The following is a 25,583-nucleotide window of genomic DNA, read 5'->3' on the forward strand; positions in this document are numbered from 1 at the left end:
GCATCTCTCCCCCTATGGGAAAGTTCTGCATCCTTTAAATCATATTAAGCTGTTTCATTTGTAAAATAATTCTTAATAGTGTGTCATGATTTCATTCAATGTAGCTTTTTGAAAAATTCTCTTGGAGTTCAGCTTAATACTACCTTTCAGGACTGAAGAGCTGGTGAATGCAACTGAGCACATTCCTGGTAAAGTTTCTAGGGTGTTTGTGATTAGTGGTTTCCAAAACCTCAGTGCAGCAGTACTAAAAGCATTGGGAGACCAGAAACCGCTTTAATAAGAAATCAAAGAGACTGTGTATCCCAGCATGAGATACAGACAGATACACAGGAATAGCTTGCTGAGGTAGAGAAGCTGGAGAACTTGGATGCAGGAAGTCACGTTAGGGCTTGGGTATGCCGTGACGCTGGGTTTGGGGGGGGTCATCAGTCTGACCCTTTAAGTGAGAAGTGAGGAAGGAGTCTCATGTACAGAGCGGAGTGGCATATCCTAGGGGCGGCCCTCCTGTCTTTTGTGAGCTGCAACAGCCAGTGCTCTGGACAATACCTGAGTTTGCAGAGAAACTGGAGCATTACTGAGAACATCTGTTTTTCTTTGGTTTGTCGCATATCCTTGAAATAAATGCTAAGCAGTATTATTATTAACTTTTAGAAATGTTTTCCCTATTCCCCCAAATTCTACAATCTGGTTGTTCTTTTTCATTTCCTGCTAGGAAGAATAGCTTTTACTAAAAACAAAAAACCCCAAACCAAAGAAATTCATTATTATTCCACAGATGTCTCCTGCCTGCAAGAGAAGGCGAGAATTTAAAGGGACAAAACTGTAGCTAGATTTTCTGTTAAACACTTGGCAAATCTCAGCAAGGGTAAGATAATGTAGATGAGACTAGAGGAAACTGTGCAACTGAGTGCTGCTTATCTAAAAGCTGCACTAGTCTTTCAATGAGCATGTGGAGATGGTGGAGCAATGGGTGTGTAAAAGCTCAACCCAGACAGCTCCAAATCTGTTGTTCTGAACCAATGAGATTTGAGGTATATGTTGGTGCTGATGGATAAGCATGAAGCATTCTGAAAACTCATGGAAGTTATGAGGTATTCTGTTTTCTTAATACCTCACCCTTCTGGAAGATGCTGCTCCCCAAATCCAAATAGTACTGTTGCACTTGGAGTTTTTCTGTCTGTTCTCACCGTGTTTTGCAGTAGCCTTAAAATTATCTGCAACCTTTTTGCCTACCCTTCTGTCTTCACCATCCATACTGTTGCAAGTCTTCTTTGGGCCAAGTCACTGTTTGCAGATCCTTGTTGCAAAAAAACAGCCTGTCCTGTCTCCCCAGTTTCTTTTGCAGCTTTGTCTGTAGCAAATCATCTGTAATTCATGTGTTTGTTGTTTATGATGCGACCTCTCCGTGCAGAGAGCTCTGGTTTGTGTGAAAATACGTACTGCACTTCCACAAACTGCTAACAGTGTTGGGGCCAGCACACCTAACTGGTGGAAGTGCCTGCTGGGCTGTCTTGGTGGATTTTTACTTCAGGGATTATTTGAATCTGAAAGCCGATCAAACCCAGAATGTGCGTTAAGACCACTGAGTGTAGGTTGTGTAGGTGATACCATTTATACTTTATCCCTTGGCTCGTCAGTATTTTTTTCTTTATTCCCACACATCTCTATCCCTTCTTTATCTCATCACACAGTGGCTTTCCTCCATTTCCTTATGAGTTCAGGGCTTTTTTTCTTATCTCTGTGGCTTTTCCCTGTAGTCAGCATTCAGTGTGTTTTTTCTGGAGCTGGAAAGTCTGAAAGTATAAGATATTAAGAGAGTCTAATGAATGTAATCCCTGTGACTTTAGCTCTGTTGAGAGCAAATATGAAAGGCGGATGAAACCTTAGGTTGATTGAGAAGTTTGATAAATTAAAAGATAGTGACGTGCACCTGAGTCCAGTGCGCAGTGACACTTTCAAAACTACCATAGTCAGTGGCTATCTTTGATCTTTTTATTGAGAATAGCAGTAGTGTGTAAGATCTTTTTCTTTTGATCATTCCCTGGAGGCGCTTTCGTCCCAACTATCTGCTGCATATCCCTCTTCCGCAGCAGATGAACATTGACTGGTAGTGCTTGCCAGCTCTGCCAGACCTACGCGGGTTTGAGTAATTGCTGGCCACCGTGTTCATTCTTGCTGTAGAAGACTGATACGATTTCAGATCACAGATGATGAAAGCCCAGTGTGGGAAACCCATTGTGCCACCTCCTCGTACCTTGCTGTTCTCTCTCCTCCTCTGGGTGTGGCTCTGTATGTTTTGTTTATGGTTTTTCCTTTCTCTGTGAATTCCTGTTTCTTTGCTGACATTTCCCACAACAGAAGTTTTGATTAATGCTGGCTGCACACTAGAGCTTCTGAAATTCATTGCTTTATTCCCTCACTGCAGATCAATAAATACTTATGTTTTATTTCCAGTGCTTTGCCTTACATCACAGAAAAGTTCAGCGTTCCTCCTTGAATACCGTTCTGTATTTAAGTTTGTGTTACTTCAGCACATCAGCCTGTAGTTTATTTCTTTGGTACAGCCAGAGGCTGTGCGTTGTGTAGTCTTCTTCTAAGTAGTCCTGCTGACTGCAATCTAACACGAGTGGAAGAGGCAGAAACAAGTCTTAAACGCTTTGAATTTCAGTCTGATTGCCCATGCAGTGGATCTAACGAAAACTAGTTGAGCACTTTCTCAGGAATGTTTTTTCAGGCTTTAGAGTACCTTTGGCAATTCCTACAGCCAACTCCTGTAAATATGTTGGAGTGAGTGAACAGAAGGTTTGGACCTTGAGTCTCAATCCTAAATTGAGGCCACCTTAAGGAGGGAATTGGACCTCACTCACAGCTGGCTCTTCCTCTCTTCCCCTTCTGTCGGGAAGTACTTGGTGCCTTTGAAAAGGCTGCAGGTTGTTTATCGTTCTTGACTTGCATGCTGTTGGCATTGTTGGTGCGTATGTGGAGGGTGGCTCTGCAGAGGGAACGAGTGGCACTTCACAAAATGAGAGCACGGATGAGTATTTGGAGTAATTTCACAATACTGAGCATACAGGTAAATTCATGCGCAGTTCTGCCTTTGTTCTACATAACAGTAAGACGAACACAAAATGTATTTGGTCCTTTTCCTTGTTGATGAGTGTATGTTCCTTGTAGAGTATGCTGCAGTGTTGTGTTTAAGAGTCTTTCAGTCTGGTATCTTATTCACTTGCAAACTGAAGAGTTTTAAATATGGATATGTATGTTAGACCTGGAAGTGGTCCCATGCAAAATGTAATGAAGCTGGGTTGCTCTGACCTCTGAGCTCTAACATGTGTTTGTTTTGGCTCTCTCGCAAAAACCTGCAGTATACAAATTGGCACTTGTAAAATTGTTCTGATAAATCAAAATTGGTACAGGGAAAAAAGTTTCAAACTGTTTCCTTTGGGATCCTTTGCCATGCTATTTTTGATGTGTGTTTTCAGAGGAGTGTTTTTGTGGCAGCAGGCAGTTTGTTGCTTGAAGAAAGCTAAAATATTCTAGGAAGTCAGGCTAGCTGAATTTAGATCTTAAGCGATGCCAAAACTAATATAGCCTGTAACTAAGTGAGAGTGACTTTGCACAGTAAATGTCAGTCACCCGCAGCTTTGTCTTACGTTTTCATAGGAGCCTTTAAAAAAGGAAAACACAAACAAAACCCCAGAAAACGTGGTAGCTGCTTGCATCCAATCGAGTTATAGCTGCGGTCTAGTGCATAGGAGAGACCGGCTGCTCCTCGTCCCCTGCGCGCAGCCAGGGCTCGGCCGGGCCGCGGCCGGACGGCGGGGACGGACTCGAGGCGTGGAGCGGCTGCGGCAGTGCGGGAGCTGGGCTGGCCTGGAGTGCCCTCTCTTGGCTGCTGCAGAAACCTGACGTTTTGGTAAGGACGCTGCAAGAGTCAGTCGGTTGTTATCATGTTAATTTTCCAGTGTGATGGACAGAGGTAAGCTGTATTGGTTGTATTTCCAGGCTTGCTTCCGAAGGACCTCTGATAGCTAACTGAGTGTGAATCTTTGGTGCCCGTGGCAAGCTCGAATCCCTCACTTGAAGCCGCAATAAAGTTACGCGCTCCAGCAGCATTGCACGTAGGACTCTGTTAACTTGGTGCTCCTGGGACTCTTAACGTTTTAGCAGAGCTCGGGTTTTTAAGAGACTCCATACTGCTCCGAATCCAGGGATCCCAGAGGCAGCAACTGCAGTGGCCCCTGCTTGACTCTTTGCACTGCTAAATGAATCCAGAACAAATGAGGCTCTGAAAATAAGAAGAAAAATTTGACACCTGGACTCCAGGAAACATTTGTGGATTTTGATGAGGAGCAGTAGGGGGGAAGGGAAAACCTATGGTTCAACGTAGTTAAATATATGGTGTGCTAAGTATGAATAAATTGTGACTATTTCAAACAAGTTCATATACTCTGTGGCTGGCTCGAGCACAAAGGAAAAGACAACAGCTACAACATACTAGTTCCTCAAAGGGTTACCTGGAGGCCAGCATCCTGGGCTGCTGCTGGTGCATGGCAGCGGTCAACTTTCATCATTTATACAAGTGGCAAACTTTTTTACATGCAATTCTTTTTTTTAAAAAAGAATTTGTATCAGTGCTCATGAGTTAAGAGGTTTTGTCTCCTGGTAGCTTTACTTTGCTGTCCAATTCCTTTCCTCATTGTTCATAAATGATTCATTTGTGTAAAAGAATCCTTCAGTAAACTGAAGTTAAAAGTTCCCCTTTAAATGAACCAAGCCCAGTTCATGCCCATTTTAAGATGACCAAATTGCATGGGGCTGTCCTGCGCACACTCCCTCTGCTATAATGCAAAGTCATGTGGAAGGATAATAATTTCTTAAACTTGAAGTTGAGTCACTTCTGTATTCTAGCCGAGTACCGTCACAGCAACATCTTAGCTCTGGGTTTGGGGAGGGGGTTTCTTCCCAGCCTGTAAACTCCATCCAAGTAAATGAGCCTTTCACTTTAAAGCAGAGACTGAAATCTGGTCCTGACTGCTGGTGACTAAAAACCACTATTATCTGGCTTAATGTGAGCCAAGTAAAATGAATCAAGAGCCTTAGGGGAGGTGTGCAGTCACAATTAGTGCTGTTTTTTAACCTCGAATGGCTCTAGCTGGTCAGTTAACGTGGAGGTGGCCCCAAAGTCTGTCAGGGCACTGCAGGAGTGAAGTTGCCATTTACAGTTAGTATAGAAGGTAAGAATCTGTTTTTCAGCCTGCTGCTAGCACTGCTTTCTTTCAGAAACAAGACAACAACCTACGCAGTCCGGTTGCACTCACCATTTACAAGATGTGAATGTGAATTCAGTGTTTGCTGTCTTGTTTTAGCAGGTGTTGTTCTTTAGGGTACGTTTGGGTTTGAGTGTAAATTGTAAGGCAGGGTTTCCAAAAAACATTGTTCCTTTTGTTTTGGTAAGAAAGGCACAGTGCAATCTACCATTGCAATCACCTTCATGTTAAATTATAGAGAATATGTATTAATGATTACACCTTGAAATTCAGTAGGTCTGTGTCTTCACATGCGGCTTTTGTTGCATTCCTCATGGCAATCGCATTGCGATTCACAGTCACTGCTAACAAACACTCAGGGTTTTACAGCACTGCTAGTGTTACTGGCTTAGCCCTGTCACTGTGTAGTTTATATTGCTCTTCCTGTACAATAGCTCCCTCTGCTTGAAAACAGCAGTGTAATTATAACCCCTGTTTTGTATTTGCCTGATCAACGGTTTTTAATATGGGCCCCTTTTTTAAGATTGCTGCTTCTGCTGCTCTTCGTGAAGCAATTCCAATACATGGCTTATGCTCCTGCACGTTGAAAAGTAGCAGTGAAAACCGTGTTGTTCTTGAAACTTTACTGCATAGGAATGGTGTGTGTTTGCAGGAACTCCATCTTCATTTTTAGCATGAAGATTAGAGCTGGTTGGAACACTTTTCCGGCTAAATTATCTCCTACCAAAACATGATGATTTATTGAAGCCAAAATGTTTTATTGCAGTGAAAACTAAAGTTGAAACAGGACTGTTTCTCATCAGAAATGTGGTAGGTAGGCCACTGACCTTGAATATCTGCATAGGAGAAGCTAATGGTGAGATTCCCATGTCCTGCTTAAGTGGTTCTGATCTGGAACCCAAAAAAGAACAGCTTTGGATCAGACAGAGCAGGGATTTGAGCCTGGTTCTCCCACATTCTCAGCCAGCGCCATAATTACTGGGCCAGTCATTCACTTGCAAATTTTTGTCAGCTTATCTGCATCAGTAAGGACGAGCGCGGGTTTTGTTTTGTTCATTTTTTATCGATATAGCTAAGCCAGCAAAAGTCATAGTATAAAAGCTGTTGTGTCAGCAAAGGTGTAGTTTTGCTGAGAGAGCGTTCACCCATTTAGGGAACCAGCATAAACCTTGCTTGCCATGGCAAGATGAGCCCATGATAGGAAAACTTGCTGGTTTAGTTCTATTAGCAAAGCCTTCCTAATGTGAACAGTGCCTTACTTGCTCGAAAATGGCTGTCTCAACACGACCCTGGTTTTTCAAAGAAGTCCAAAAGGTTATTTTTATTTTGCATTGGAGCAAACCCAAAAATTAAAAACATCTCAAAAGTCTGTGTCAAACGGAGTGTTTGTTCTGTGGTCAGCTGTCATCAGGATGGTTAGGCACATGTTTTGTCGGCAAGGGCAGGCAAAGCTGACTCTCTACACAAAGGGCAGCAGTAACTTTACATTTTCAAAATTCAACACTCTTAAAGCAAAACCTCTTTTTTTACATCTTGGAATCCTTTGGATTCTTCTTCTGGACTTCCTGCATTTGTTCGGTTTCTAAAAATTTCCACAGCCTATGCAGAACATGGATAGCTTGCTATTTGAAACAAATGAAATCCTTTCCCCTTGGCATTGTGTGAGGCAGGTTTGAGCATAAACAGTCGGACAGCCCAAGCATATTGGCACGGGTTCAGTAGGCAGAACACCATTGCGCAGCAGAGGGAGGTTGCTGGGCTTGATTATCAAGACATGAGACTCATAAGGAAGCCTCTTCTGTACAATGCGGCTACGCAGTGTTTGGGAAGATTATAAAATGGCAGGATTAAGCAGTAGAACAGGAGAGAATTGTTAGTAATATCTATTTACTTGAATTCAGCTTCAGCATGGCTCTTCCTGCTGAACTCTAATTTCAGTTCTTTGATTTCAGCCATTTACAGATATTACATTCATTGCCTCATATGTTTGCACACACCTTAAAAAAACACGTTCCCTTGGAAAGCAGTGTATAGTTATATAAAAAGAAAGAGTTAAAAAAGCATTCCTGTTTTCAAATTAACACTGAGGTGCTGAATTCATGGTGGTCTTTGTGATTTGAATTTTGCCCTTTTTTTTTTTTTTAATCCCTCCCGTGCCCTGAATAAGATGCAAGTCCTGAGGGAAAAATAGTACATGATTATGCATTTGAAGACCTGGTGCATACAAGGAGCATTTCTGAACTTTATGAGCCCTTAGCAAGGGGGAGAAAGGCTAATTCTAATCTTAAAAAAACAAACAAGGAAACAAAAAACCCCTCATAAATTCATTTTGTTTATCTTTCTGCCACTATATAATAACATATGATCATTTCATTGGATTGAGGATGAATTTTTAAAAGGCTGAATGCATGATAGAAATGGTACACGACACAACACGAAGGCTAATACCAGTAAAAAAAAATTAAGTGAAGTGAGTATCTTTGCATCAGTTTACAGCCTTTCCAATGTGTATAGTATTTTCTACTTCACATTCCTCTGTATATACCACTACAGTGTTCCTTGCCTTCAGTAATAATCTTAGTTACTCTTTTGTTGCTGTCCCCTGTATTCTCTGTTAAGGAAGCTTCATGGGTGGAGAAAATGTCTTTTATAACTTGTCATGCAGATTTGACAAAGCAGGAACACTGCAGTAATACAGCAAATGTATACTGCTATTTCTTGAATGTTTGGGGTTTGATTTTTAATTTTAATTTAATAATATTTTAAATTAAATTTCTAATCTTGCAATGATTTCTTTTAACATCAATTTTGCTGCTAGGAAGCTCTGGAATGGCATGCAGAATGGTTATTTTATGTAACATTAGCACGTAACAGGCTGGATGGAGGCTTGTGGAAGAGTGCCAGTGTTGTTTTTCTATTTGCAGGTTGGCCTGGCCATTTCTCTGTATGTAAGAAGAGGGCAGGTAGGGTATCAGTCAGCTTTCAGATCCTCACATTTCTTAATGGATTAGGCCAGTGACAGAATATCTTCCTGCTGCAAACCTTTCTTTTTGTAAACTGTAAGCCTTGGCAGTATTAGTAGACAGTCCTTTTGAACGTCTCAGCAAGCTTCAGTTCTGTAGCATTAGATGATGAACGTGCTTAAGTGGTCTTTACATACTCAAAATAAACATCATCTTTCTGGAGGCTTTGACTTTTTTTTTTTTTTTTTTCCCCACCCCAGGATCCCCTAGATCCAACAAGAACAGCCATTGTGATCAGCTCTTTGGTGGCAGGCGGAGTAGCCGAACGTGGGGGCGAGCTTTTACCGGGTGACCGCTTGGTGTTTGTAAATGAGAAATATTTGGACAGCGCTACTTTAGCAGAGGCGGTGGAAGTGTTGAAATCTGTACCCCCAGGTACAGTTTCTCTTGGAATCTGCAAGCCTTTGGTGGTAAGGACTGATTTTAACTTTTTTCTATTTGATTCTATGACATGTGTAGACTGGGTTGTTGTACTGGGGGGAGCGGGGGAATTCAGTATAGAAGTATGTACGCGTGTGGAGAGCAACATATTGCTATGCATACACCTCGACATGTCCGGAAATCCTGGCTAGCTGGTGAATGGGCAGCTTGATGTCTGATTGAAAAGGTCTGACTGGAAAACCAGAGTTCTCAAGTTCCTCCTGAAAGAACATGATGTGGAATCAGAAGATGTGTCTGGGCAAACCTATGCGCGCTGGCCCTATGCATAGGTGTAACGTGGTTCGAGCAATTCAGCAAATCAGTTAAATATGTGCTGAAGTCTATTTCACTCTAAGATGCTGCTAAGTGCTTGCTTGAGCTCCACTGACATCAAAGAAACTTAATCTGTTTGAAGTCAAGACTGTAAATTCAAGTAGAATTTCCTTCTTCTAGAATCAGGGCTTTGGAACAGACAGTAGTTTACTTGAGAACACTGCAGTATTGTTCATCAAGGGCACCCAGGCAAAATTAATTAAAGCAAAGCACCATCTAATAGAAAGTGCTTGTAACTCAAACTGGTAGAGGAGTGGTGAAATAGGAATGTAGGAAGGCTTTTAAATATATTCTTTCCTTTTCTAAAAAGTGATATTTCATTGTTCATATCCTTGTATTTGTCTTTCCTACACATCTCTCTTTATTTTTTATTGTATCTGTACTAATATCTTCAAAGAATAAAAGCTGTTGTCTTTGTCTTCTCCATTTATAACTTTCCTTTTTTATAATTCTGTAACTTTTTCCCATTTCTTTTCTAATGGCTGGTTCTCCCTCTCCCTTTTAGTTTATTGAAAAATGTGGGAATTTTTTTGTTTGTTTTCCTGACTCATCATTTTGATTGCCTTTCTTAGGGAGAAAGCAAAGAGGAGGAGAACATGCACAGTGTGGATTCCAGCAACATTAAAACCAGCCCTGAATCTCCAGAACCAACAGATAATTTCTCAATAATACTTGAAGCACCACAGGTATTTGGTTACTCTCTTGGTTCAGCTTAAGCTTATATGGACAGGAAATGATGTTTTAAAGTAAAAAAATAGTATGTCCTTCAGATACGACTGAAGTATCAGATAGACTTCAGGCTGGATTCCCTCTGAAAAAGACTCTTAACAGCTAACTGTATACTAATTGTATTGTGAACAGTAAGCATATGCATAGCACTTACTCATGCAGTTCCCAGACTGCCTTATCAAATTTACTATGCCATTAAAATACCTTGGGTTACCTTGGATATGAAATAGGAATGCTACGTTATTAGTAGTTTTAAGTAGTTGGTTCAGCTTTGTGAAGAAAGTAAGGTATGGAAGCAGAACACATTTTATTATAATGAAGCAAAACAAAAAAGTAGTCTAATGTGTAAGGCAAGCTTGAAATCTGTTCTTCTTCATAGAATTCCTGTGTGGTCTTGAGTGATTTCTTTACTCTCTTCCTCAATTCTCCCCTTATTTTCTGAGAAATAATTCTGTTTATTGTGGGAGGATGAGGCACTAAAGATAGTGAGAAACTCAGATACCAGGGTAATAGGCAATAGTATTGCAATACTGACCTGCGTAGAGAGAGATGTGGATATTTTTGAATTTTCATCTGTTCGCAAGTGTTTTGCAGAATTTTTATTAATTCACGTTGATAAATGCATTCTTTTTAGACCAGAAAAGGCAATGCATAAAGGATCATCCAGAACTGCAACACAGTAATAAAAATAAATTCTAAATTTTCTTGTTGCTAAATATGTCTACCTGTCTCTGGATACAAACATATCTTTAGTGCTGAAATGGTATATTAGAACCACCAAAATGAGCAAGATTACGGGGTAGATGTAGGTATACGATGTAGAAATTATCTTGGACATGATATTTACTGATTTTTCATGATGTAAAATGGAGTTTGTTTTTTTCTGGGTGCATAGGAAGGGTTCCTGGCAAAGCAATTAGCAATTCCTCTGCCAGCTCAGAATTGTTTCTCTGCTTCCTAAATAAAACTAATGTTATTAAGTATTTTTAAATAAAGTATTTTATCTTAAAGACCTGCTGAATATAGAAACTGGAATGATCAATTTGTACAAAATACATGCAGAGGTATCTGCTTGTATTTTGTTTTACCTTATTTATGACCGCATTGATAGTAGCTTAGAGCAGTAGTATAAAATTTCCGTCCATTTATTATCTTACCTGCTCATATAAGAGCCAAGAGCGGTGTGTCATGATGGCTTCCACTCTTATGCACTAGCATAGTGCTGACAAAGCTGACTTTAAAAAAAAAAAAAAAAAAGGAATGTGAAGATTTTATATGCTACAACAGTAGACTTTACTGTCATGTTTGCAGTATTTCCTATTCCATTGGTCGCGTCTGCTACTGCAGTGCAGCAGTCTGATTATACATACCTAACTGCTGTATCAGGAGACGGTAATACAAATTGCTGTGTGGTTCTGAGCTAAGTCAACTGTTTTATACAACGATGAAGTTGGTGCCTCTCACAGAAGTGTTTGGAGAATGATGCTGCAGAAGTGAAGTCAAGTGAAATGAAATTAAGTAAAGATGAAGAGAATTAGAATCTCTTCAGACTGGGTATTTTTTGAAATTGAGGTATACAGGTCAAATAAATTAAAGGAACATTTAATGCTTATGAAAAATGTGCTAATTTCTAGATTGCTAATGTTCTGCTTTCATGCCAGCTAGTATTATTGCATTGTTTCCTTATGATCTTGTCTGTCTCTTGTTTTCTCTCCTGCCTCTCATTTGAACTATACGAACATTTTGGCAGCACCTGGGTTTTTTTCTTCTGCATTTGTACAAACCTAACAAAACAGGATTCTGACACTAAAGGTCAGAAATAGTGAAGTACCTCGGGGAGTCTGGGAAGGGGCAGGAAGCAGGAAGAAAAACATTTTGATTGAGGACCCCTGAATCTGGAGATTGGTTTCAGTGTTTGGGGTTTCGGTGCCTCGAAGATCGGGTTTGGGCATACATGCTTGGTGGCCTGAAGAAAAGAGAGAAAAAGCTTTCTGTGTGTGGCGAGCTTTCTGTAGCGGTGCAAGGCGTAAAATTTCAGAGATGCCTGTGCAGACTCACTCCATGAGCACCCCATTCAGTTTAGGAGAAGCATGGAGAACTGGAAATTGGGGAGGCATGCGGCATCCCAGAAAAACTGTTGAGCGAGATCTCTCTGAGTGTGTTATCTTTTGGTTTTGTTGTTTGGTTTTTTGGTTTGTTGCTCTGTGGTTTGAATTCAGTAGAAAGCTGAGCACTCTTCTCTTTAAAACAGTAAGGGTGTTAGATGATGAACAGTTGGTTTTTGTCTGGGTTTGGTTTGGGTTTGGTTTTTTTTGTTTGTTTGTTTTTTTGTTTTTTTGAGGATGTGGGTCATCCAGGACAACCAGGCAATCAGGCCCCGTCAGCATGGGTTTATGAAAGGCAGGTCCTGCTTGACTAACCTGATCTCCTTCTATGACAAGGTGACCCACCTACTGGATGAGGGAAAGGCTGTGGATGTTGTCTACCTAGACTTTAGTAAAGCCTTTGACACCATTTCCCACAGCATTCTCCTGGAGAAACTAGCTGCTCATGGCTTGGATGGGTGTACTCTTTGCTGGGTAAAGAACTTGCCAGGCCCAAAGAGTTATGGTGGATGGAGTTAAATCCAGCTGGGGGCTGGTCACCAGCGGTGTTCCCCAGGGCTCAGTATCGGGGCCAGTTCTGTTTAACATCTTTATCAATGATCTGGACGAGGGGATCGAGTGCACCCTCAGTCAGTTTGCAGATGACACCAAGTTGTGTGGGAGCGTTGATCTGTTTGAGGGTAGGAAGGCTCTGCAGAGGGACCTGGACAGGCTGGATCGATGGGCCCAGGCCAACTGTACGAGGTTCAACAAGGCCAAGTGCCGGGTCCTGCACTTGGGTCACAACAACCCCATGCAACGCTACAGGCTTGAGGAAGAGTGGCTGGAAAGCTGCCTGTTGGAAAATGACCTGGGGGTGTTGGTTGACAGCCGGCTGAATATGAGCCAGCAGTGTGCCCAGGTGGCCAAGAAGGCCAATAGCATCCTGGCTTGTGTCAGAAATAGTGTGGCCAGCAGGACTAGGGCAGTGATCGTGCCCCTGTACTCGGCACTGGTGAGGCCGCACCTCGAATGCTGTGTTCAGTGTTGGGCCCCTCACAACAAGAGAGACATTGAGGGGCTGGAGCGTGTCTGGAGAAGGGCAACGGAGCTGGGGAAGGGTCTGGAGCACAAGGCTGATGGGGAGCGGCTGAGGGAACGGGGGTTGTTCAGCCTGGAGAAAAGGAGGCTGAGGGGAGACCTCATCGCTCTCTACAACTGCCTGAAAGGAGGCTGTAGCGAGGTGGGGTCGGTCTCTTCTCCCAGGTAACAAGCGATAGGACAAGAGGAAATGGCCTCAAGTTGTGCCAGGGGAGGTTTAGACTGGATATCAGGAAAAATGTCTTCACCGAAAGGGTTATCAAGCACTGGAACAGGCTGCCCAGGGAAGGGGTTGAGTCCCCATCCCTGGAGGTATTTAAAAGAGGTGTAGATGTGGTGCTTAGGGACATGGTGTAGCAGTGGGCTTGGCAGAGATAGGTTAACACTTGGACCTAATGACCTTAAAGGTCTTTTCCAACCTAAACGATTCTATGATTCTATGATCCATTTCCCCTTTCCCCCAGGTTAGAATATTGTATGGAATACCCAAGAGAGGGGCAAATGAGTGTGGCATTTGTTTTGATTTTTTTTTTTTAATTACTGATACTGTTACATAAGCAAACTCAGGCTGTTTTTTATTTAGGTGATGGTATTGTAAGAAATGTATATGCGTTCATAAAGCAATAGCAGATAAGTCTGGAGCACAGAGATACTTTAGGTGGATTTATACATACTTTTTCCTGTAGATTTTTTTGTGTTATTTAATAATTCTCATTCCCTAACTTCAGTCCAGATTGGTTATTTTGAATGGCTGCAGCAATATCTAAGCTGTGCAACTTAAATTTCTTTATATTTAAAAAAATTGCAATGTCTACTTTTGGTGTTAAAATCATTAGTCAGAGAGTGTATTTTCTTTTAGAAAATGCAAAAGGTAGAAGATTTTCACTTTAAAAATCAGGATGTACTTTTAATATGGGCCTAACATAAAACATAGTTTTAGAAGAGTTAACAAGAAACATAATGTAAAATCTATATTCCTGTAATGTTTTATGCAGGGTTTCAGAGATGAAACACCTTTTAAAGAAGAACTTGTTGATGAACCAAGTTTGGACTTGGGAAGGTCATTTCAGCTTTCTCAAAATGACAATGAGTATGAGAAGGAGTCCTGGGAGATGCATGAATTTCTGAAACCCAGAACAGAAGAAATGGATGAAGAACGGGAAATGTTGGTGGATGATGAGTATGAAGAAGATTCAGACTTCCTGAAATATAGTGCATCATGTGGACAGAAGGCAACTTCAGAGAGGAACCTCGATACAGAACGATGGGCAAAGCAACTTGAGACTACTGAAATACAAGACTTAAGATCCAGTGTTAACTTAAGTCCGAAACGGTCCCTGGAATATCCATTCAATAAAGATCAAATGGTAAGGAATGCTATGTTGGTCTCAGTGCTGTACCCTGACCGTGGGACCCATACCTCAATGCAAATTCCAGACCTAAACTCTGTAAGGAGCCTTTCTAGTGTTTTAATTACTGGATGAGACCTGGGTACCTCTAACGGACACCAGTCTATCCTTTTGTACGTTTTGGAAGGTTCTTTTGGTTACTTAGTGTCTGTGTATTTAACTGCTCGAATGAGAGATGTGCTGTGGTTGGCGTTACAGGCATCCTGTACTTGCGTCTTCCTTCCTATCTCTGACTTGTGGGCTCAGTTCTTTTTTGCAAGCTGTACTAATATGGTGCATGTCAGTAATAGCAGAATGACACTTTGTGGTTTTAATAGTCCAGGGGCTTCAGCAGCAATGTCAGTGAAAGGAGCTTCCTCTTTTCCTCATTATTTTTAATCCAAATCAGTTCCTTGAGCCAGATGATAGTGCAGTTGAGCGAAAAATGATATGGCGGAAGCAATTGTAACAAGCATACTGGTGGATGAAGGAGTAGAAGGAGACAGAGCTTCAGGTAAATTGCAAAACTCTTATTTATATGTCCTTCTCAAGTATTCTGAGAATTATTTTTTTCTGAGTCTTTGTTCATTCACTTGCCAAACAAAAAAGTGATAATATCAGCCTCCCATGCACCAGCTTCCGAGATGTATGCTTTTATATGAAAAAACTGAAGTGGAAAAGGATTATTTATCACAGCCACAGAGAATTTCAGGTTTTCTTTGGCTTGTCTCCTTACGGACTATGTACGTAAACAGGCTAAAATGCAGCTTCTAGTGACAGTTTTATACCAGAGTGCACAATATTAAATTTATGCATTTGTTACTTAAAACCAACAAATGAGCAAGAGTAAAGAACTTCTTGTCTGGATTACAGGCAAGTAGAAAGATACAGTTGCTTTATATTGCAATTACACATAACATTTTTCATGCCTCTTCTTAATATAGTGCATAAATGAGCAGTTAGTATTTCATAGTTATCTGAATAAATATGAATGTAGCTGAGAAAATGTGAATGTTTGCTGTAAAAATCAATGTTCATGTCAAATACCCCTGTATAAGTTGATACTATTGCTTTCTAACTTTAATTACTTTTTTTCTCCTCTGTGAAGTGTGAAGAAAATGCTAGTATAAGTTCACTATTTTCTGGAACCACAGCACATGATGGCTACCAAAAAACCATATTTGATACTGAAACTACCCAGTCAGGAGCAAAACACAAGATGGATTTAGGTTTGTAAGATTTTTTTTTCTTTATCTTGTAATTTCGTATTTACAAATTTAAATTTTATACCAAAACACAAATTCTTTCAAGTGATAAAATATTCAAACGAAGAATTCTGCAGGCTCAAGACAGTCTGGCTTTAAATAGGTTTTCAGCTTCATGATCTTGCTTCCTCCTCCAAATCTTTACCTACAGTTGTCACAAGTGATAGTGAAAGTGGCTGCAGCTTTGTCCTGCCTGTGGAGAATCACTTTCTTCTGTGTAGCTAATGTCCCCGGTAGGACTTCATGCATAAGTAAAATAGCTCATGCCTGTAATTTCTGTCAGGAATTTGTCTCAGTTGCTTTTGATTGCTGATTTTATAGATTCTTGTACTTTAAAAAAAAAAAAAAAAAAGGTGACAGGCTCTGGAGGTAACTTTACCACAACCAAAATTTGCCAGTGAACTCTATGGTAGATAATTGCCCCATCTTGGTTTTGTAATCTGTGCTCAGGAGCAAAGTTTCTCCTTGTCAGATGGCCAGAGATGGATGATTAGAATTTAGTAGATCATCAGGGAAATAAATTTATCAACCTGCCTGAGATAGCACTCACTGGTCCAGAGAAAGGAGCTTGGGTTGTTTCCTTTCTTTGTCACCTGCATCTTGTACAGCAGACACTGTGTAAGCTACAGTGGCAGACTGACGACTCTTGCAAGGAGCTCTGGTGGTTCAATTAATGTTGATACTTATGTCACCAAAATGACATCAGTCTTCCCCAGCGTGATGGGGTTCCATGCTGGAGCAGGGCTTTGCACCGCTCTCCCTGCATAAAGGACGGATTCACTATTTCTAATCATGTGTTTTTGTGAGGAGCATCTGTCATGTAAGTCATACCTAAACATGTCTCGGTTCCACAAAGATTTGGCGTTTCCTGTTATTACTTGACTGTATGTACATCAGAAGCAAGGTGCTATAAAAAAGTGTTTAGTGTGATTTAAATTTCCTTCAAAAATAAATGTTCTGTATCTCTAAACCTCTTGATCATCAGAGAACATCCACATTTGGAACATGGTGAGCTAAGGGGTTTATTTCCAAGGGTGATAACTGGTAGATGCAGGGACAGAGGAAGCAAAAGTTCACATCTACACCTTTTCTTCTTCAGGTACAAAGCTTCGGATTGACTCTAAAGGACCTGGGCTTGCTGTTGATCTGGAAGCTATTGAAAAGGAAGAACTAAAAAGGGAGGCTTATGTTTTTTCCAAGAACCCGGAATCTGGGAGAATAACCACCTTAGCTCAGCCTAGAACAGCGTTGTGCAGGTATGGAGAAAGATTTCAGGTTTTGGAATATTTTCAATTAATGATCTTAACTGTCTTTTTGCTTTACTTAGCTGACTAATCATCAAAAGCTGTGTGGAACAGTAAGATGTACATAGATGGTCAGTTCTACGACTTTTTCCCAAGGAGCTGAATTTTGGCTTACAACTTTATTGAATCTTTACTTCCCATGTTTCCTCCCCTGAATACTGGGACAGAAAAGTGCGAATGGCTCTGCCACCTACTTCACTTACTCCGCAGTGAGGGGAGTATGGATGTGGCCTGGAGGAGAGGGACGTAGCCTTTACCAGCAGCCTTGGTCATTACTGCTTAAGGAGCTCTCCCCTTAGCTCCTTATCATAGCTCTGTCCACTTGGTTTTCCCTTTCCTTTTTTCTTCCTTTTGGGAAGAGCAGTTCAGCCATGCCTCTCAGGCCTGTGCAGGAAATTTTAGTCTTGCCAGTGGTGCTGAGAAACCTTGAGTTGGCACTGGTTGTAGATATTTGCCAAATCTGTCAAGTGTCCCATTCTTTTCCCACCAGTTTTGGGTAAGTGGGTAGTGGATCTGCTTTTGGGGCCTGTTGATTCAAATCCTCACTACTTCCCTAATTCATCCGTAATCTTCCCTCAGAGGGAAAGCAGCTCAACAATAGGGTGAGGGGATTATTTCTCCAGCACACAACATCCTACTTCCTTTTTGCAGTTTGAGAGTAGCATTTACAGCTCTCAGGATCTACAGTAAATGTGTGCAAGGATGTATTGTTTCAACCTTTCTGTGGGGGCATGCAATTCCATACTTCCGTTCCTATTCTGTGAAGAGGTGAGTCACATATAGTATAAAAGTTTAATTAACACCTTGTTCTGGGGTGTTTAATGGAACACACCGGATCTGTTCTCCCAGTTGCATCATGATCTGCTTTCTGGTCAGCTACACTGGTTTTATCATGTTTATATCCCTCTATAAGAATCACAGTATGTTTATCAGAAAGTAAATGTTAATTGCTTAAATAGTCATTTCGAATGAGTAAATGCCGTGCAGATTTGTATATCTCAGAGCAGCTTATAAATTTGGTCTGCCCATCATGTTTATTTCTGGAGCATTCCTTAAGTACATTTAAACCTAAATATAAAAATTCCTGTCTCGTCTGTTGACTCTGCACATTTGGTTTAAACTGGACAGTGTGAGACGGCGTTCCTGTCTCACTGCCAGATACAAAACACGCAAGGAATTGCGACCTGGCATGGGTGATGCCTTTTTAGATTTTTTATTCTTCCCCTCCCTCTGTCCCCAATTAGTGAATTACCTGAGAGAGAAGAAGGAGAAGGAGAAGAAACTCCAAACTTCAGCCACTGGGGACCACCACGGACGTATGTTCATATGACTACATTATTTCTTCCCATTTACCTTATGTCTGTTTTTCTGTGAGCCCGATTAGTACTCGTGGGTTTTTTTCTCCCCTCCTCTGCCAATAACTTTAAGGTACTTGTGTACCTTGGGCTTTTTTAGATACAGTGAATTTTTAACAGATGTTCAACAGAGTTATGCCTTCTATTTATACAGCTGACTTGGGAAAGCTTGGCGGGTTTACGTTGTGGATGACCTACAAGTTCTTGCTCATTTAATAACTATTAGGTGTGAACAATGCATATAGTGCTGCTGTCTCCTTTTCTATGGGTTCTCTGCTAAACTTAATGGCAGAATTCCAAATTGTCAAGCCAAGTTTTAGCCACATCATTGTTGTATTGTTAACATTTTTAGGTGAATTGTTTTTATGGTCCTAAGTAAAATATGATCAGAAAATTTCTGCTTAACTTGATTAATATGCATCTGATACACTGAAGTCAGTGTTCAGAAAGTTGTATGAAACCCTTTATTATTTGTCTAGCATGCCACCTGCAGTGTTTGCCATTTCCAGACAATTTGTTCAAACTGAAAGAGGATGACTGTTTACTTGAAGACCTGCCTATTTTACCCCGACTTTCTCTGAAATAAAAGCCTATGCCAGCGGGCATAGGTTGGCAGCAGAATTTTGTTCTTTTTGCAGGGTGAGGTCTACTCAGGGTAAAAAGCCAACTCTGTTGAGAGCATTCTTAGGCTTCTGACTTTATCCCTTTACTCTATTAAATCTTCTTGAAAGACCAGAAGCTTACGTTTATTTAAGGCTTTGCATTTATAGTTTAAAAAACTGTTTCAAGCTGTTAAACTACCGCATGTATTTTTTCAGTGTTGAGATCTTTAGAGACCCTCACGTGTCTCTTGGAATCAGTATTGTTGGTGGACAAACTGTCATAAAGCGCCTGAAGAATGGAGAAGAACTTAAAGGGATCTTTATCAAACAAGTTTTGGAAGGCAGCCCAGCAGGAAGAACAAGGGCTTTAAAAACTGGAGATAAAATACTTGAGGTAAATGCAGATAAACCTACCTTTTCATTCTAAGAAATAAAGATTGACTCAAACAGCTTTGGGAGGAGAGAGGGACAAAATACTGCCACCACTTCATGAAGTATTGACTGCACTGTTTTGAAAACCAAAAGAAGCCCCTGGTGTGATCTTTTCTTTTTTTTTAAGGTCTGACTATGGAGCTCTTTTAACATTCTCCTCTATATTTGAGAAAAGATAGGTCCTGGTATCTGATGGGGAAAGGAAAAAAAATGAGAGTGCCCTCTTCCCATATAAATGAGTAATAAGTTATAGCATACTTTTATAAGCATAAGTTATAATATATAGAAGAACATAGATTCTTCATACTGAAATTTGGGTGTTATTTTGTGTGTGTGAATTTGGAGTAGTTAGTCTGATTAACTACTATTTGGGGGAAATCCCTGATTCTGGCCGGTGCCGTAGGGGAGAATGCCATTCCTGGCTCTCATCTCTGGCTCCGTGTTGATTTTTTACTCATTTTTCTCCAGATGAATACTTCTGAGTCTGAGTTCCCAAGCAGATAATGCTGCTATTGTATTGTGCTTTAGGGTTGTGTGTGATGTTTTGAAAAATTGTTTCAAAACAGGTTTAGTTCACAAACAGGTAAAATCTGAAAGAGTTGTATTATACCTACCATTATATCAGGCACTCTCTGATAATCTTATTCCTTATGTTTTTATCTAGAAGAATTGCTTTGGGAAACATATGGCCATCTTTTAATTATGAATACTAAGTAATACACTTTTCCTTAAACCATCATGGAAACATACTTTACAAATAGTTTCTCTAGACCTCTTTTGGTACCTTCCTCAGACGCACTAATCTTCTGCAAATGTGTGTGATCTTTTGTAATGACTCTGTGCCAAAGACAAGCTACCTAATAAAAATAAACATTGTTTGTTAGGTTTCTGGGATAGACCTACAAAACGCCACACATGAGGAAGCAGTAGAAGCTATCAAGAACGCGGGAAATCCTGTCGTGTTTGTAGTTCAGGGTTTGTCTAACATACCAAAAGTAAGCTTATTTCTATTTTTATTCCAAAACTTAATAAATGTGTAATATGCATCTTATTTTAAACTTGCCTAAATTCCTTTCAGCAAGTTCCATCAATTTTTGTCTCCATCCTTTCTGTCAGAGTTTCTGCTTATAGAGCACGTGATTGATTGATTACTTGTCTAGCCTGATTTGAAACCTTGTTTTCTCTGATGTAAATCAAGTAGATGTAAATCTGTTGACTAGGTGTTAATTCACTTCTCCCACCTGTGTAATTGAGTCTGGCCCTGTGTATTTTAATTTGTTCATATTTCATAATCTAAAAATATACTCTGTTATCCAAATGAACAAAAGTGTGATTAAAATTAGCCAGATTCACACTAGCAACTTGTGTAAAATATGTCATCAAAGGGACCTGAAGTAGTTATTTGGGAGCAAGTTGAGTTTCAAGAGATTTAGATGTCTCCTCATCTGCAAGGCCAAGGCAAGAAACCTTTTAATGCCTTAGTAAGAAAAGGCATACAATTCTGCCTGCCTTGACGTACACACAAAACCCTCAAGACTTCTATGTACTTTCAGTATAATCTGACAATTTAATTGAGAATTTTGGTGGATTAGTAGACCTGAGGAAACCTTTTTGAGAACTGTAGACAAATCTGGCACAACTGTGTCCATTATTTTTCCAGTGCTCCAGGGAGTCTTTCAAAATCTATTAAGACTTTCACCAGCTATGTTGAGAAGGTGCTCAAGCAGTGATGGCAAAAATCACAGTGATGGTAACTGAGTTGGCTCCCTTTCTCTATCTGCTTTTCACAGAAAAGATCCAAAAACACTGTCAGAACATTCAAGTGTTCAGCTGCATCTCTGACCCTCGCTTTCCTAGTCAATCTAGAGAGATCAAGGGAAAGACAGATAATGTGAAATTTGAGTTGCTTTGCTTTGAACTGTAGGCTGTAGGAGACTGGACATTCACAGCCTTTCAGCAGTGGTGCACAGTCCCAACTCCCATTCACCAAAATAAGGTGCTGCCAGAGGAGTGGAAATATATTACCTTTTGAAAGAATAAAGAACAGCAAAGAGGAGGAATATTACCTGGAGGCTAAACGTGCTCTTTTATAAGGTGTCTGTGTGCATGGACACTGGTCTCTATCTGAATAATCAAGAGCTGACACTTCAGGAGCCCATACTGAGCTCTGTATCAAGGATGTACATCCATATTGTTGACTTGAGAGTAATGTTTAATTGAATAAAGAGATGGGGCTAGATATCGAACAGTGAGCACTAAAAAAAGTAGAGAACGTTTGTAAATTCAGTAAAAGAATGTAATTTAAAGACTGCACTGCAATGCCCTTCTACATGGGGCAAAATGAAGAGTGCACTGGTAGATTTATTGTTGTCATTACCTAACTTTTGGGTGTTTGTTTTGCGGCTATAATGCTCTTTCTAATGTGTGTAATATATGCATTGTTTTTCAGGTGGTTTCTGCTGTACAGCCTAAGGGAATCAAAGTCAGCAAAGATCAGGATGCAGACAAAGAAAATAAGAGTGAAAAGGTATTTATTCCATTCAATGCTACACCCAGGTTTTACTAAATCAAATGGTATAATAGCATGCATTATAACTCTGTGATAAGCCCCCCCCCCCCGAAGTCTGAAATGAAATTGAAGTGTTTTGTTGAAATATCTTTGATTCAAGTAATTTTTGCCAAATTTCTGCCAAATACAAGGCTGTTTTCTGACAAATGGTCTGTGGGTCTCCCCTGGGTGCTGAAACCCTGTACTTATTGCAGCTCTTCACTGGCATCTTTCTGGAAGTACCTGCTTTGCTCCATGTGGAGACAAATTGATTCTCTTTGTTCAGTAGAAACAGAGAAATAATAACAGGTACACAGATGATATCCTTAATGTGAGGCTGGCTGAAATTCAGTAAAATCATGTTATAGGATAATTAAATCCACTAAGTCTCCTACATTTCCTATTGCTGTGTAAAACAAGGAAATGACCGAGTGATCTGTAGCTGGCCAGCTAATTGTGAAGCAGTTACTGCACAGGAACTTTCCAGCAACTTCACAGCAGATTTAAGAGAGAAAAAATCTGTTTGGTCTAAACCAGTGGATTTGTTTTAATCACTGCAATAAGGGAAAAATTTAATTTCTCATTCCCAGCCAGATTGCTCTAATGGCCTAGGTATTTTCCTGTGGGAACTGTGCTGACTGATGAGTGTAGGTCAGGTACTTCGAGGGTGTCAGAACTGGAGGAGCAGAGACAGAATTAGTGCAGACAATAACTTTTGCCCGGTGCAGTTTAACGTGCCAACTACAAATACGATGAACTTTTCATTTGATCCTACTCAGTAGTCTGGTGTGTGGTGGATAACTGAGAAGGCCCTCGTGCCTCCAAAAGTTTTTGTAAGACTCCTTTCAGATCCTGTCAGATACAGAAGCTATGAGGCTCGGTTATTCAAAAAAATAAAGAAAGGTGTTGAAGTCATGCTTTCATGCCAGTGGATAATACTTATAATGAAGCAGTTACAATCCCCTTTTCTTGGTTTTGTTATCTATATTTCTAATCTCAAAAGCGCTCATCCTCTTGCAACATGCTGCCTTTAATCTCTAGGACTCCAGTGTGTTGCATTCTATAGCGTTCGGAGGTTAAAGAGGGAGCCTAATCTTTTTCAAACCTTTTTCATCTATTGGTGCTGTAAACTGGTGGGTGGAATATAGAAGAGCTTCAGTGCATAAATATGTAGCTCCTTTTTAGCTTTGAACATTGATTCACAAAGCAGTCATACTGTGCTACAGTAGGGACATCTCTGAGTTGGAAAGAGTTGCTATTAGTGGATTACTAGTCCGTGTCCCTATGGGGAATCAATGATATTTCTAGTCCAGTCTTCAAAGTGTCACAAAAGAGTTTGGTTTGAAAGCAGCCACATCCAGCTGGAAAATCTACCTTTTCCTGTATGATGAATTATCTTTTCAATACTGAAGGTTTTCTCTGATTTGTTGGTGTTTATCCTCCTCTATTGATGTTTGTTTAAAAATGATCACTTGAAGTAATTTGTATAAAACCACTTAAAACAATTGAGCTTCTTGTGGACAAACCAGATAGCCAACCAGCAAAATAACGTTAATATGTAAACTGTGCTTTTGCCTCTGTGCTGGAAAGACCTGTCTTAATACAAAAACATGGTGTAATGGAGTACGCTGGCACAATTTACTCATCTGGCTTTTTACCGGGTCAGGAGGGATGAGAGAAGCTTGTCCTTCTGAGCCGTAGCAAACTGCTGGATAAGCTTAAGTGTCTCATCTAATTTCACACAGACTTTCTAACAAATGTTTAAGGTCTTAAAGAGCCAAAGGGTTAACATTTAGACTATGAGTTATTACTAAATTAGAGTGATACTACTGATTTGTCATAGGCAACTGAAAGTGGGGCTGCAGGTTTTCAGTCTTTACCTGCCCGATAATGTAGGACGTGAGCCCTCTCACGCTTCCTGCATCTTCTGGATTTTGCACAGTTCTACCTGTGTTGGCGTCAAGCAAAAAGTGGGAGGCGTATTTGGTGTATTGTATACTTTGGGGAAACAGCTGTCACCTTTCCAAGTGCTCTTACTACTATTGGATTGAATTAATTTCATTTATTATTGTTATGCTGTCTTCAATGCAGCACTTTCCTGTAATGTTTTTTAAATGGATGGGATGATGTATATCTTATCTCACAAAATTTTCTGTGTAGCTTGCATTGCAGTTTGATAGTTAGACTATTCTATACAAATTTTAAGATTTGTAGATTAAAATTTAAGATTTCAAGATTTTAGAAATCCATATGCAGGTTCAGCTTTCATTGTACACAGTGAAAAATTTTATTCTGGGTTTGATGTTTGGGTGTTGAGTTGTAATTCCCAGCTATAGAAGAAATTCATTACGGGCATTCTGGTTGCTCTAATGGCATATCGTACTCAGTGTTCCCTTTCTAAAGTGCATCCTGCTATTAGTAGTGGGGCTGCATGGGATACGGTTGAACATAATTTAGTGAAATCACGTAGCAAACTAAGGCATGATCCAGTTACTCAGAGCTATAAAAACAGTTGCTCGGACGAACAAGCGGCTGTTTTCATTAGATTCGGAGCCTATTCTTTATGCTTGCTATGCGCCGCTATATGCATCATTACAGGAGCTGCCTGTATTTATGTGAGGTAATAGAATTTTATTGTAAGTTATCATTCAAATTCTTTTTAAGTTTAAGCCAAAAATATAGGTGAACTGTTATGTTTAAATATTTGTAGATGCACTAAGAAGATTGAGTTCTTATTTTGTATTTAAAAGTTTGACTTTTATCAGTACCAGACAATTTTGTTCTTGAATCTCTAATGAGAAATGGGGTATAATTTAATGTTTATTTTTAACCCTTGATTAATGTTCACACTTTCCTGTTTATGATGATACACAAATATTTTTTCAACAAGTAAATGTACATGCACAGTTGGGGGGTTTTTTTGATGTTCAGTGTCACTTCTTGTTCTGATTCCTTGCATAAAAAGCCTATGCTGCAGAATTTATCAATGTAATTAAGTGCTGTGTATGTACACATACAGTGCAGTAGACAACAGGATTTTTTTTCTTGTGCATGGAGGTTACAAAACTTGTAACTATTTGTCTTTGAATCCATTAGAGAAAATATGGGGCTCCACCTCCAATGAAACTGCCACCTCCTTATAGAGCACTTGAAAGGCTGCATGCAGAGGAAGCTAACGCGGATGAAGAGGAGGATGAGGATGCTTGTGCAGAGAGTGAGTCGTGCCACAATCATTACATCAGATTACATTTATGGAACACAGTCAGGTTGTGATAAATGTATGCCATTTATTGCTTGTATTATGGGAAGTAGTGCTCAGTGGGGCAATAGCATCTAATCCTCAAACTTGTTCTTACCAAGGGCTACTGATTTGTAACTCAGATAGTCTTCTCTTCCCAGCCAGGCTCCTAGAGCTCAGCTCTTCTGAAGAGATGTGGGAAGGGCTCTGTTTATTTTCAGCCTAAAAATGTCTAAGCAATGTCTAGAGGACTTGCTTTGGCAGTTATGTCAGCAGTGAAAGGCAGATGTTGCGCTTTACTGTTGTAATTGCAGTGGTAGTTGAGGAGGCATAGGTTGAGAACCATTGGTGCATAATCCTTGTCCAGAAAAGCCTGCACTTGATTTCAGACAATGCTTTTCAAGCAAAAAATTTTCCTTTAAAAAGAAAAATCTGCTGATTTATTGCCTCAGTACACTACTGAAACAAAGGATCCACTTTTTTTGTAGCAC

The 25,583-nt window shown here is 40.2% G+C and overlaps 1 protein-coding gene across 9 annotated transcripts in view; it reads left to right on the forward strand.

The window, feature by feature from the left end:
• Positions 1–25,583, forward strand: part of PATJ (PATJ crumbs cell polarity complex component) — a 166,614-nt gene that overhangs the window by 48,066 nt on the left and 92,965 nt on the right. For all 9 annotated transcript variants that reach the window (XR_012776642.1, XM_075508878.1, XM_075508879.1 and 6 more), the window contains 10 exons: positions 8,494–8,703; positions 9,619–9,732; positions 13,956–14,327; positions 15,457–15,577; positions 16,713–16,869; positions 18,162–18,233; positions 19,091–19,268; positions 20,191–20,301; positions 21,756–21,833; positions 24,951–25,068. Coding sequence is in view for 8 of the 9 variants with exons in the window: in XM_075508878.1 (XP_075364993.1) it covers positions 8,494–8,703; positions 9,619–9,732; positions 13,956–14,327; positions 15,457–15,577; positions 16,713–16,869; positions 18,162–18,233; positions 19,091–19,268; positions 20,191–20,301; positions 21,756–21,833; positions 24,951–25,068 (1,531 nt within the window). In the remaining variant the exon portion in view is untranslated. The remainder of the gene's footprint in view (positions 1–8,493; positions 8,704–9,618; positions 9,733–13,955; positions 14,328–15,456; positions 15,578–16,712; positions 16,870–18,161; positions 18,234–19,090; positions 19,269–20,190; positions 20,302–21,755; positions 21,834–24,950; positions 25,069–25,583) is intronic.

The sequence above is a fragment of the Mycteria americana genome, chromosome 7 (genome assembly GCF_035582795.1).
Source record: "Mycteria americana isolate JAX WOST 10 ecotype Jacksonville Zoo and Gardens chromosome 7, USCA_MyAme_1.0, whole genome shotgun sequence".
NCBI classification, from domain to species: Eukaryota; Metazoa; Chordata; class Aves; order Ciconiiformes; family Ciconiidae; genus Mycteria; species Mycteria americana.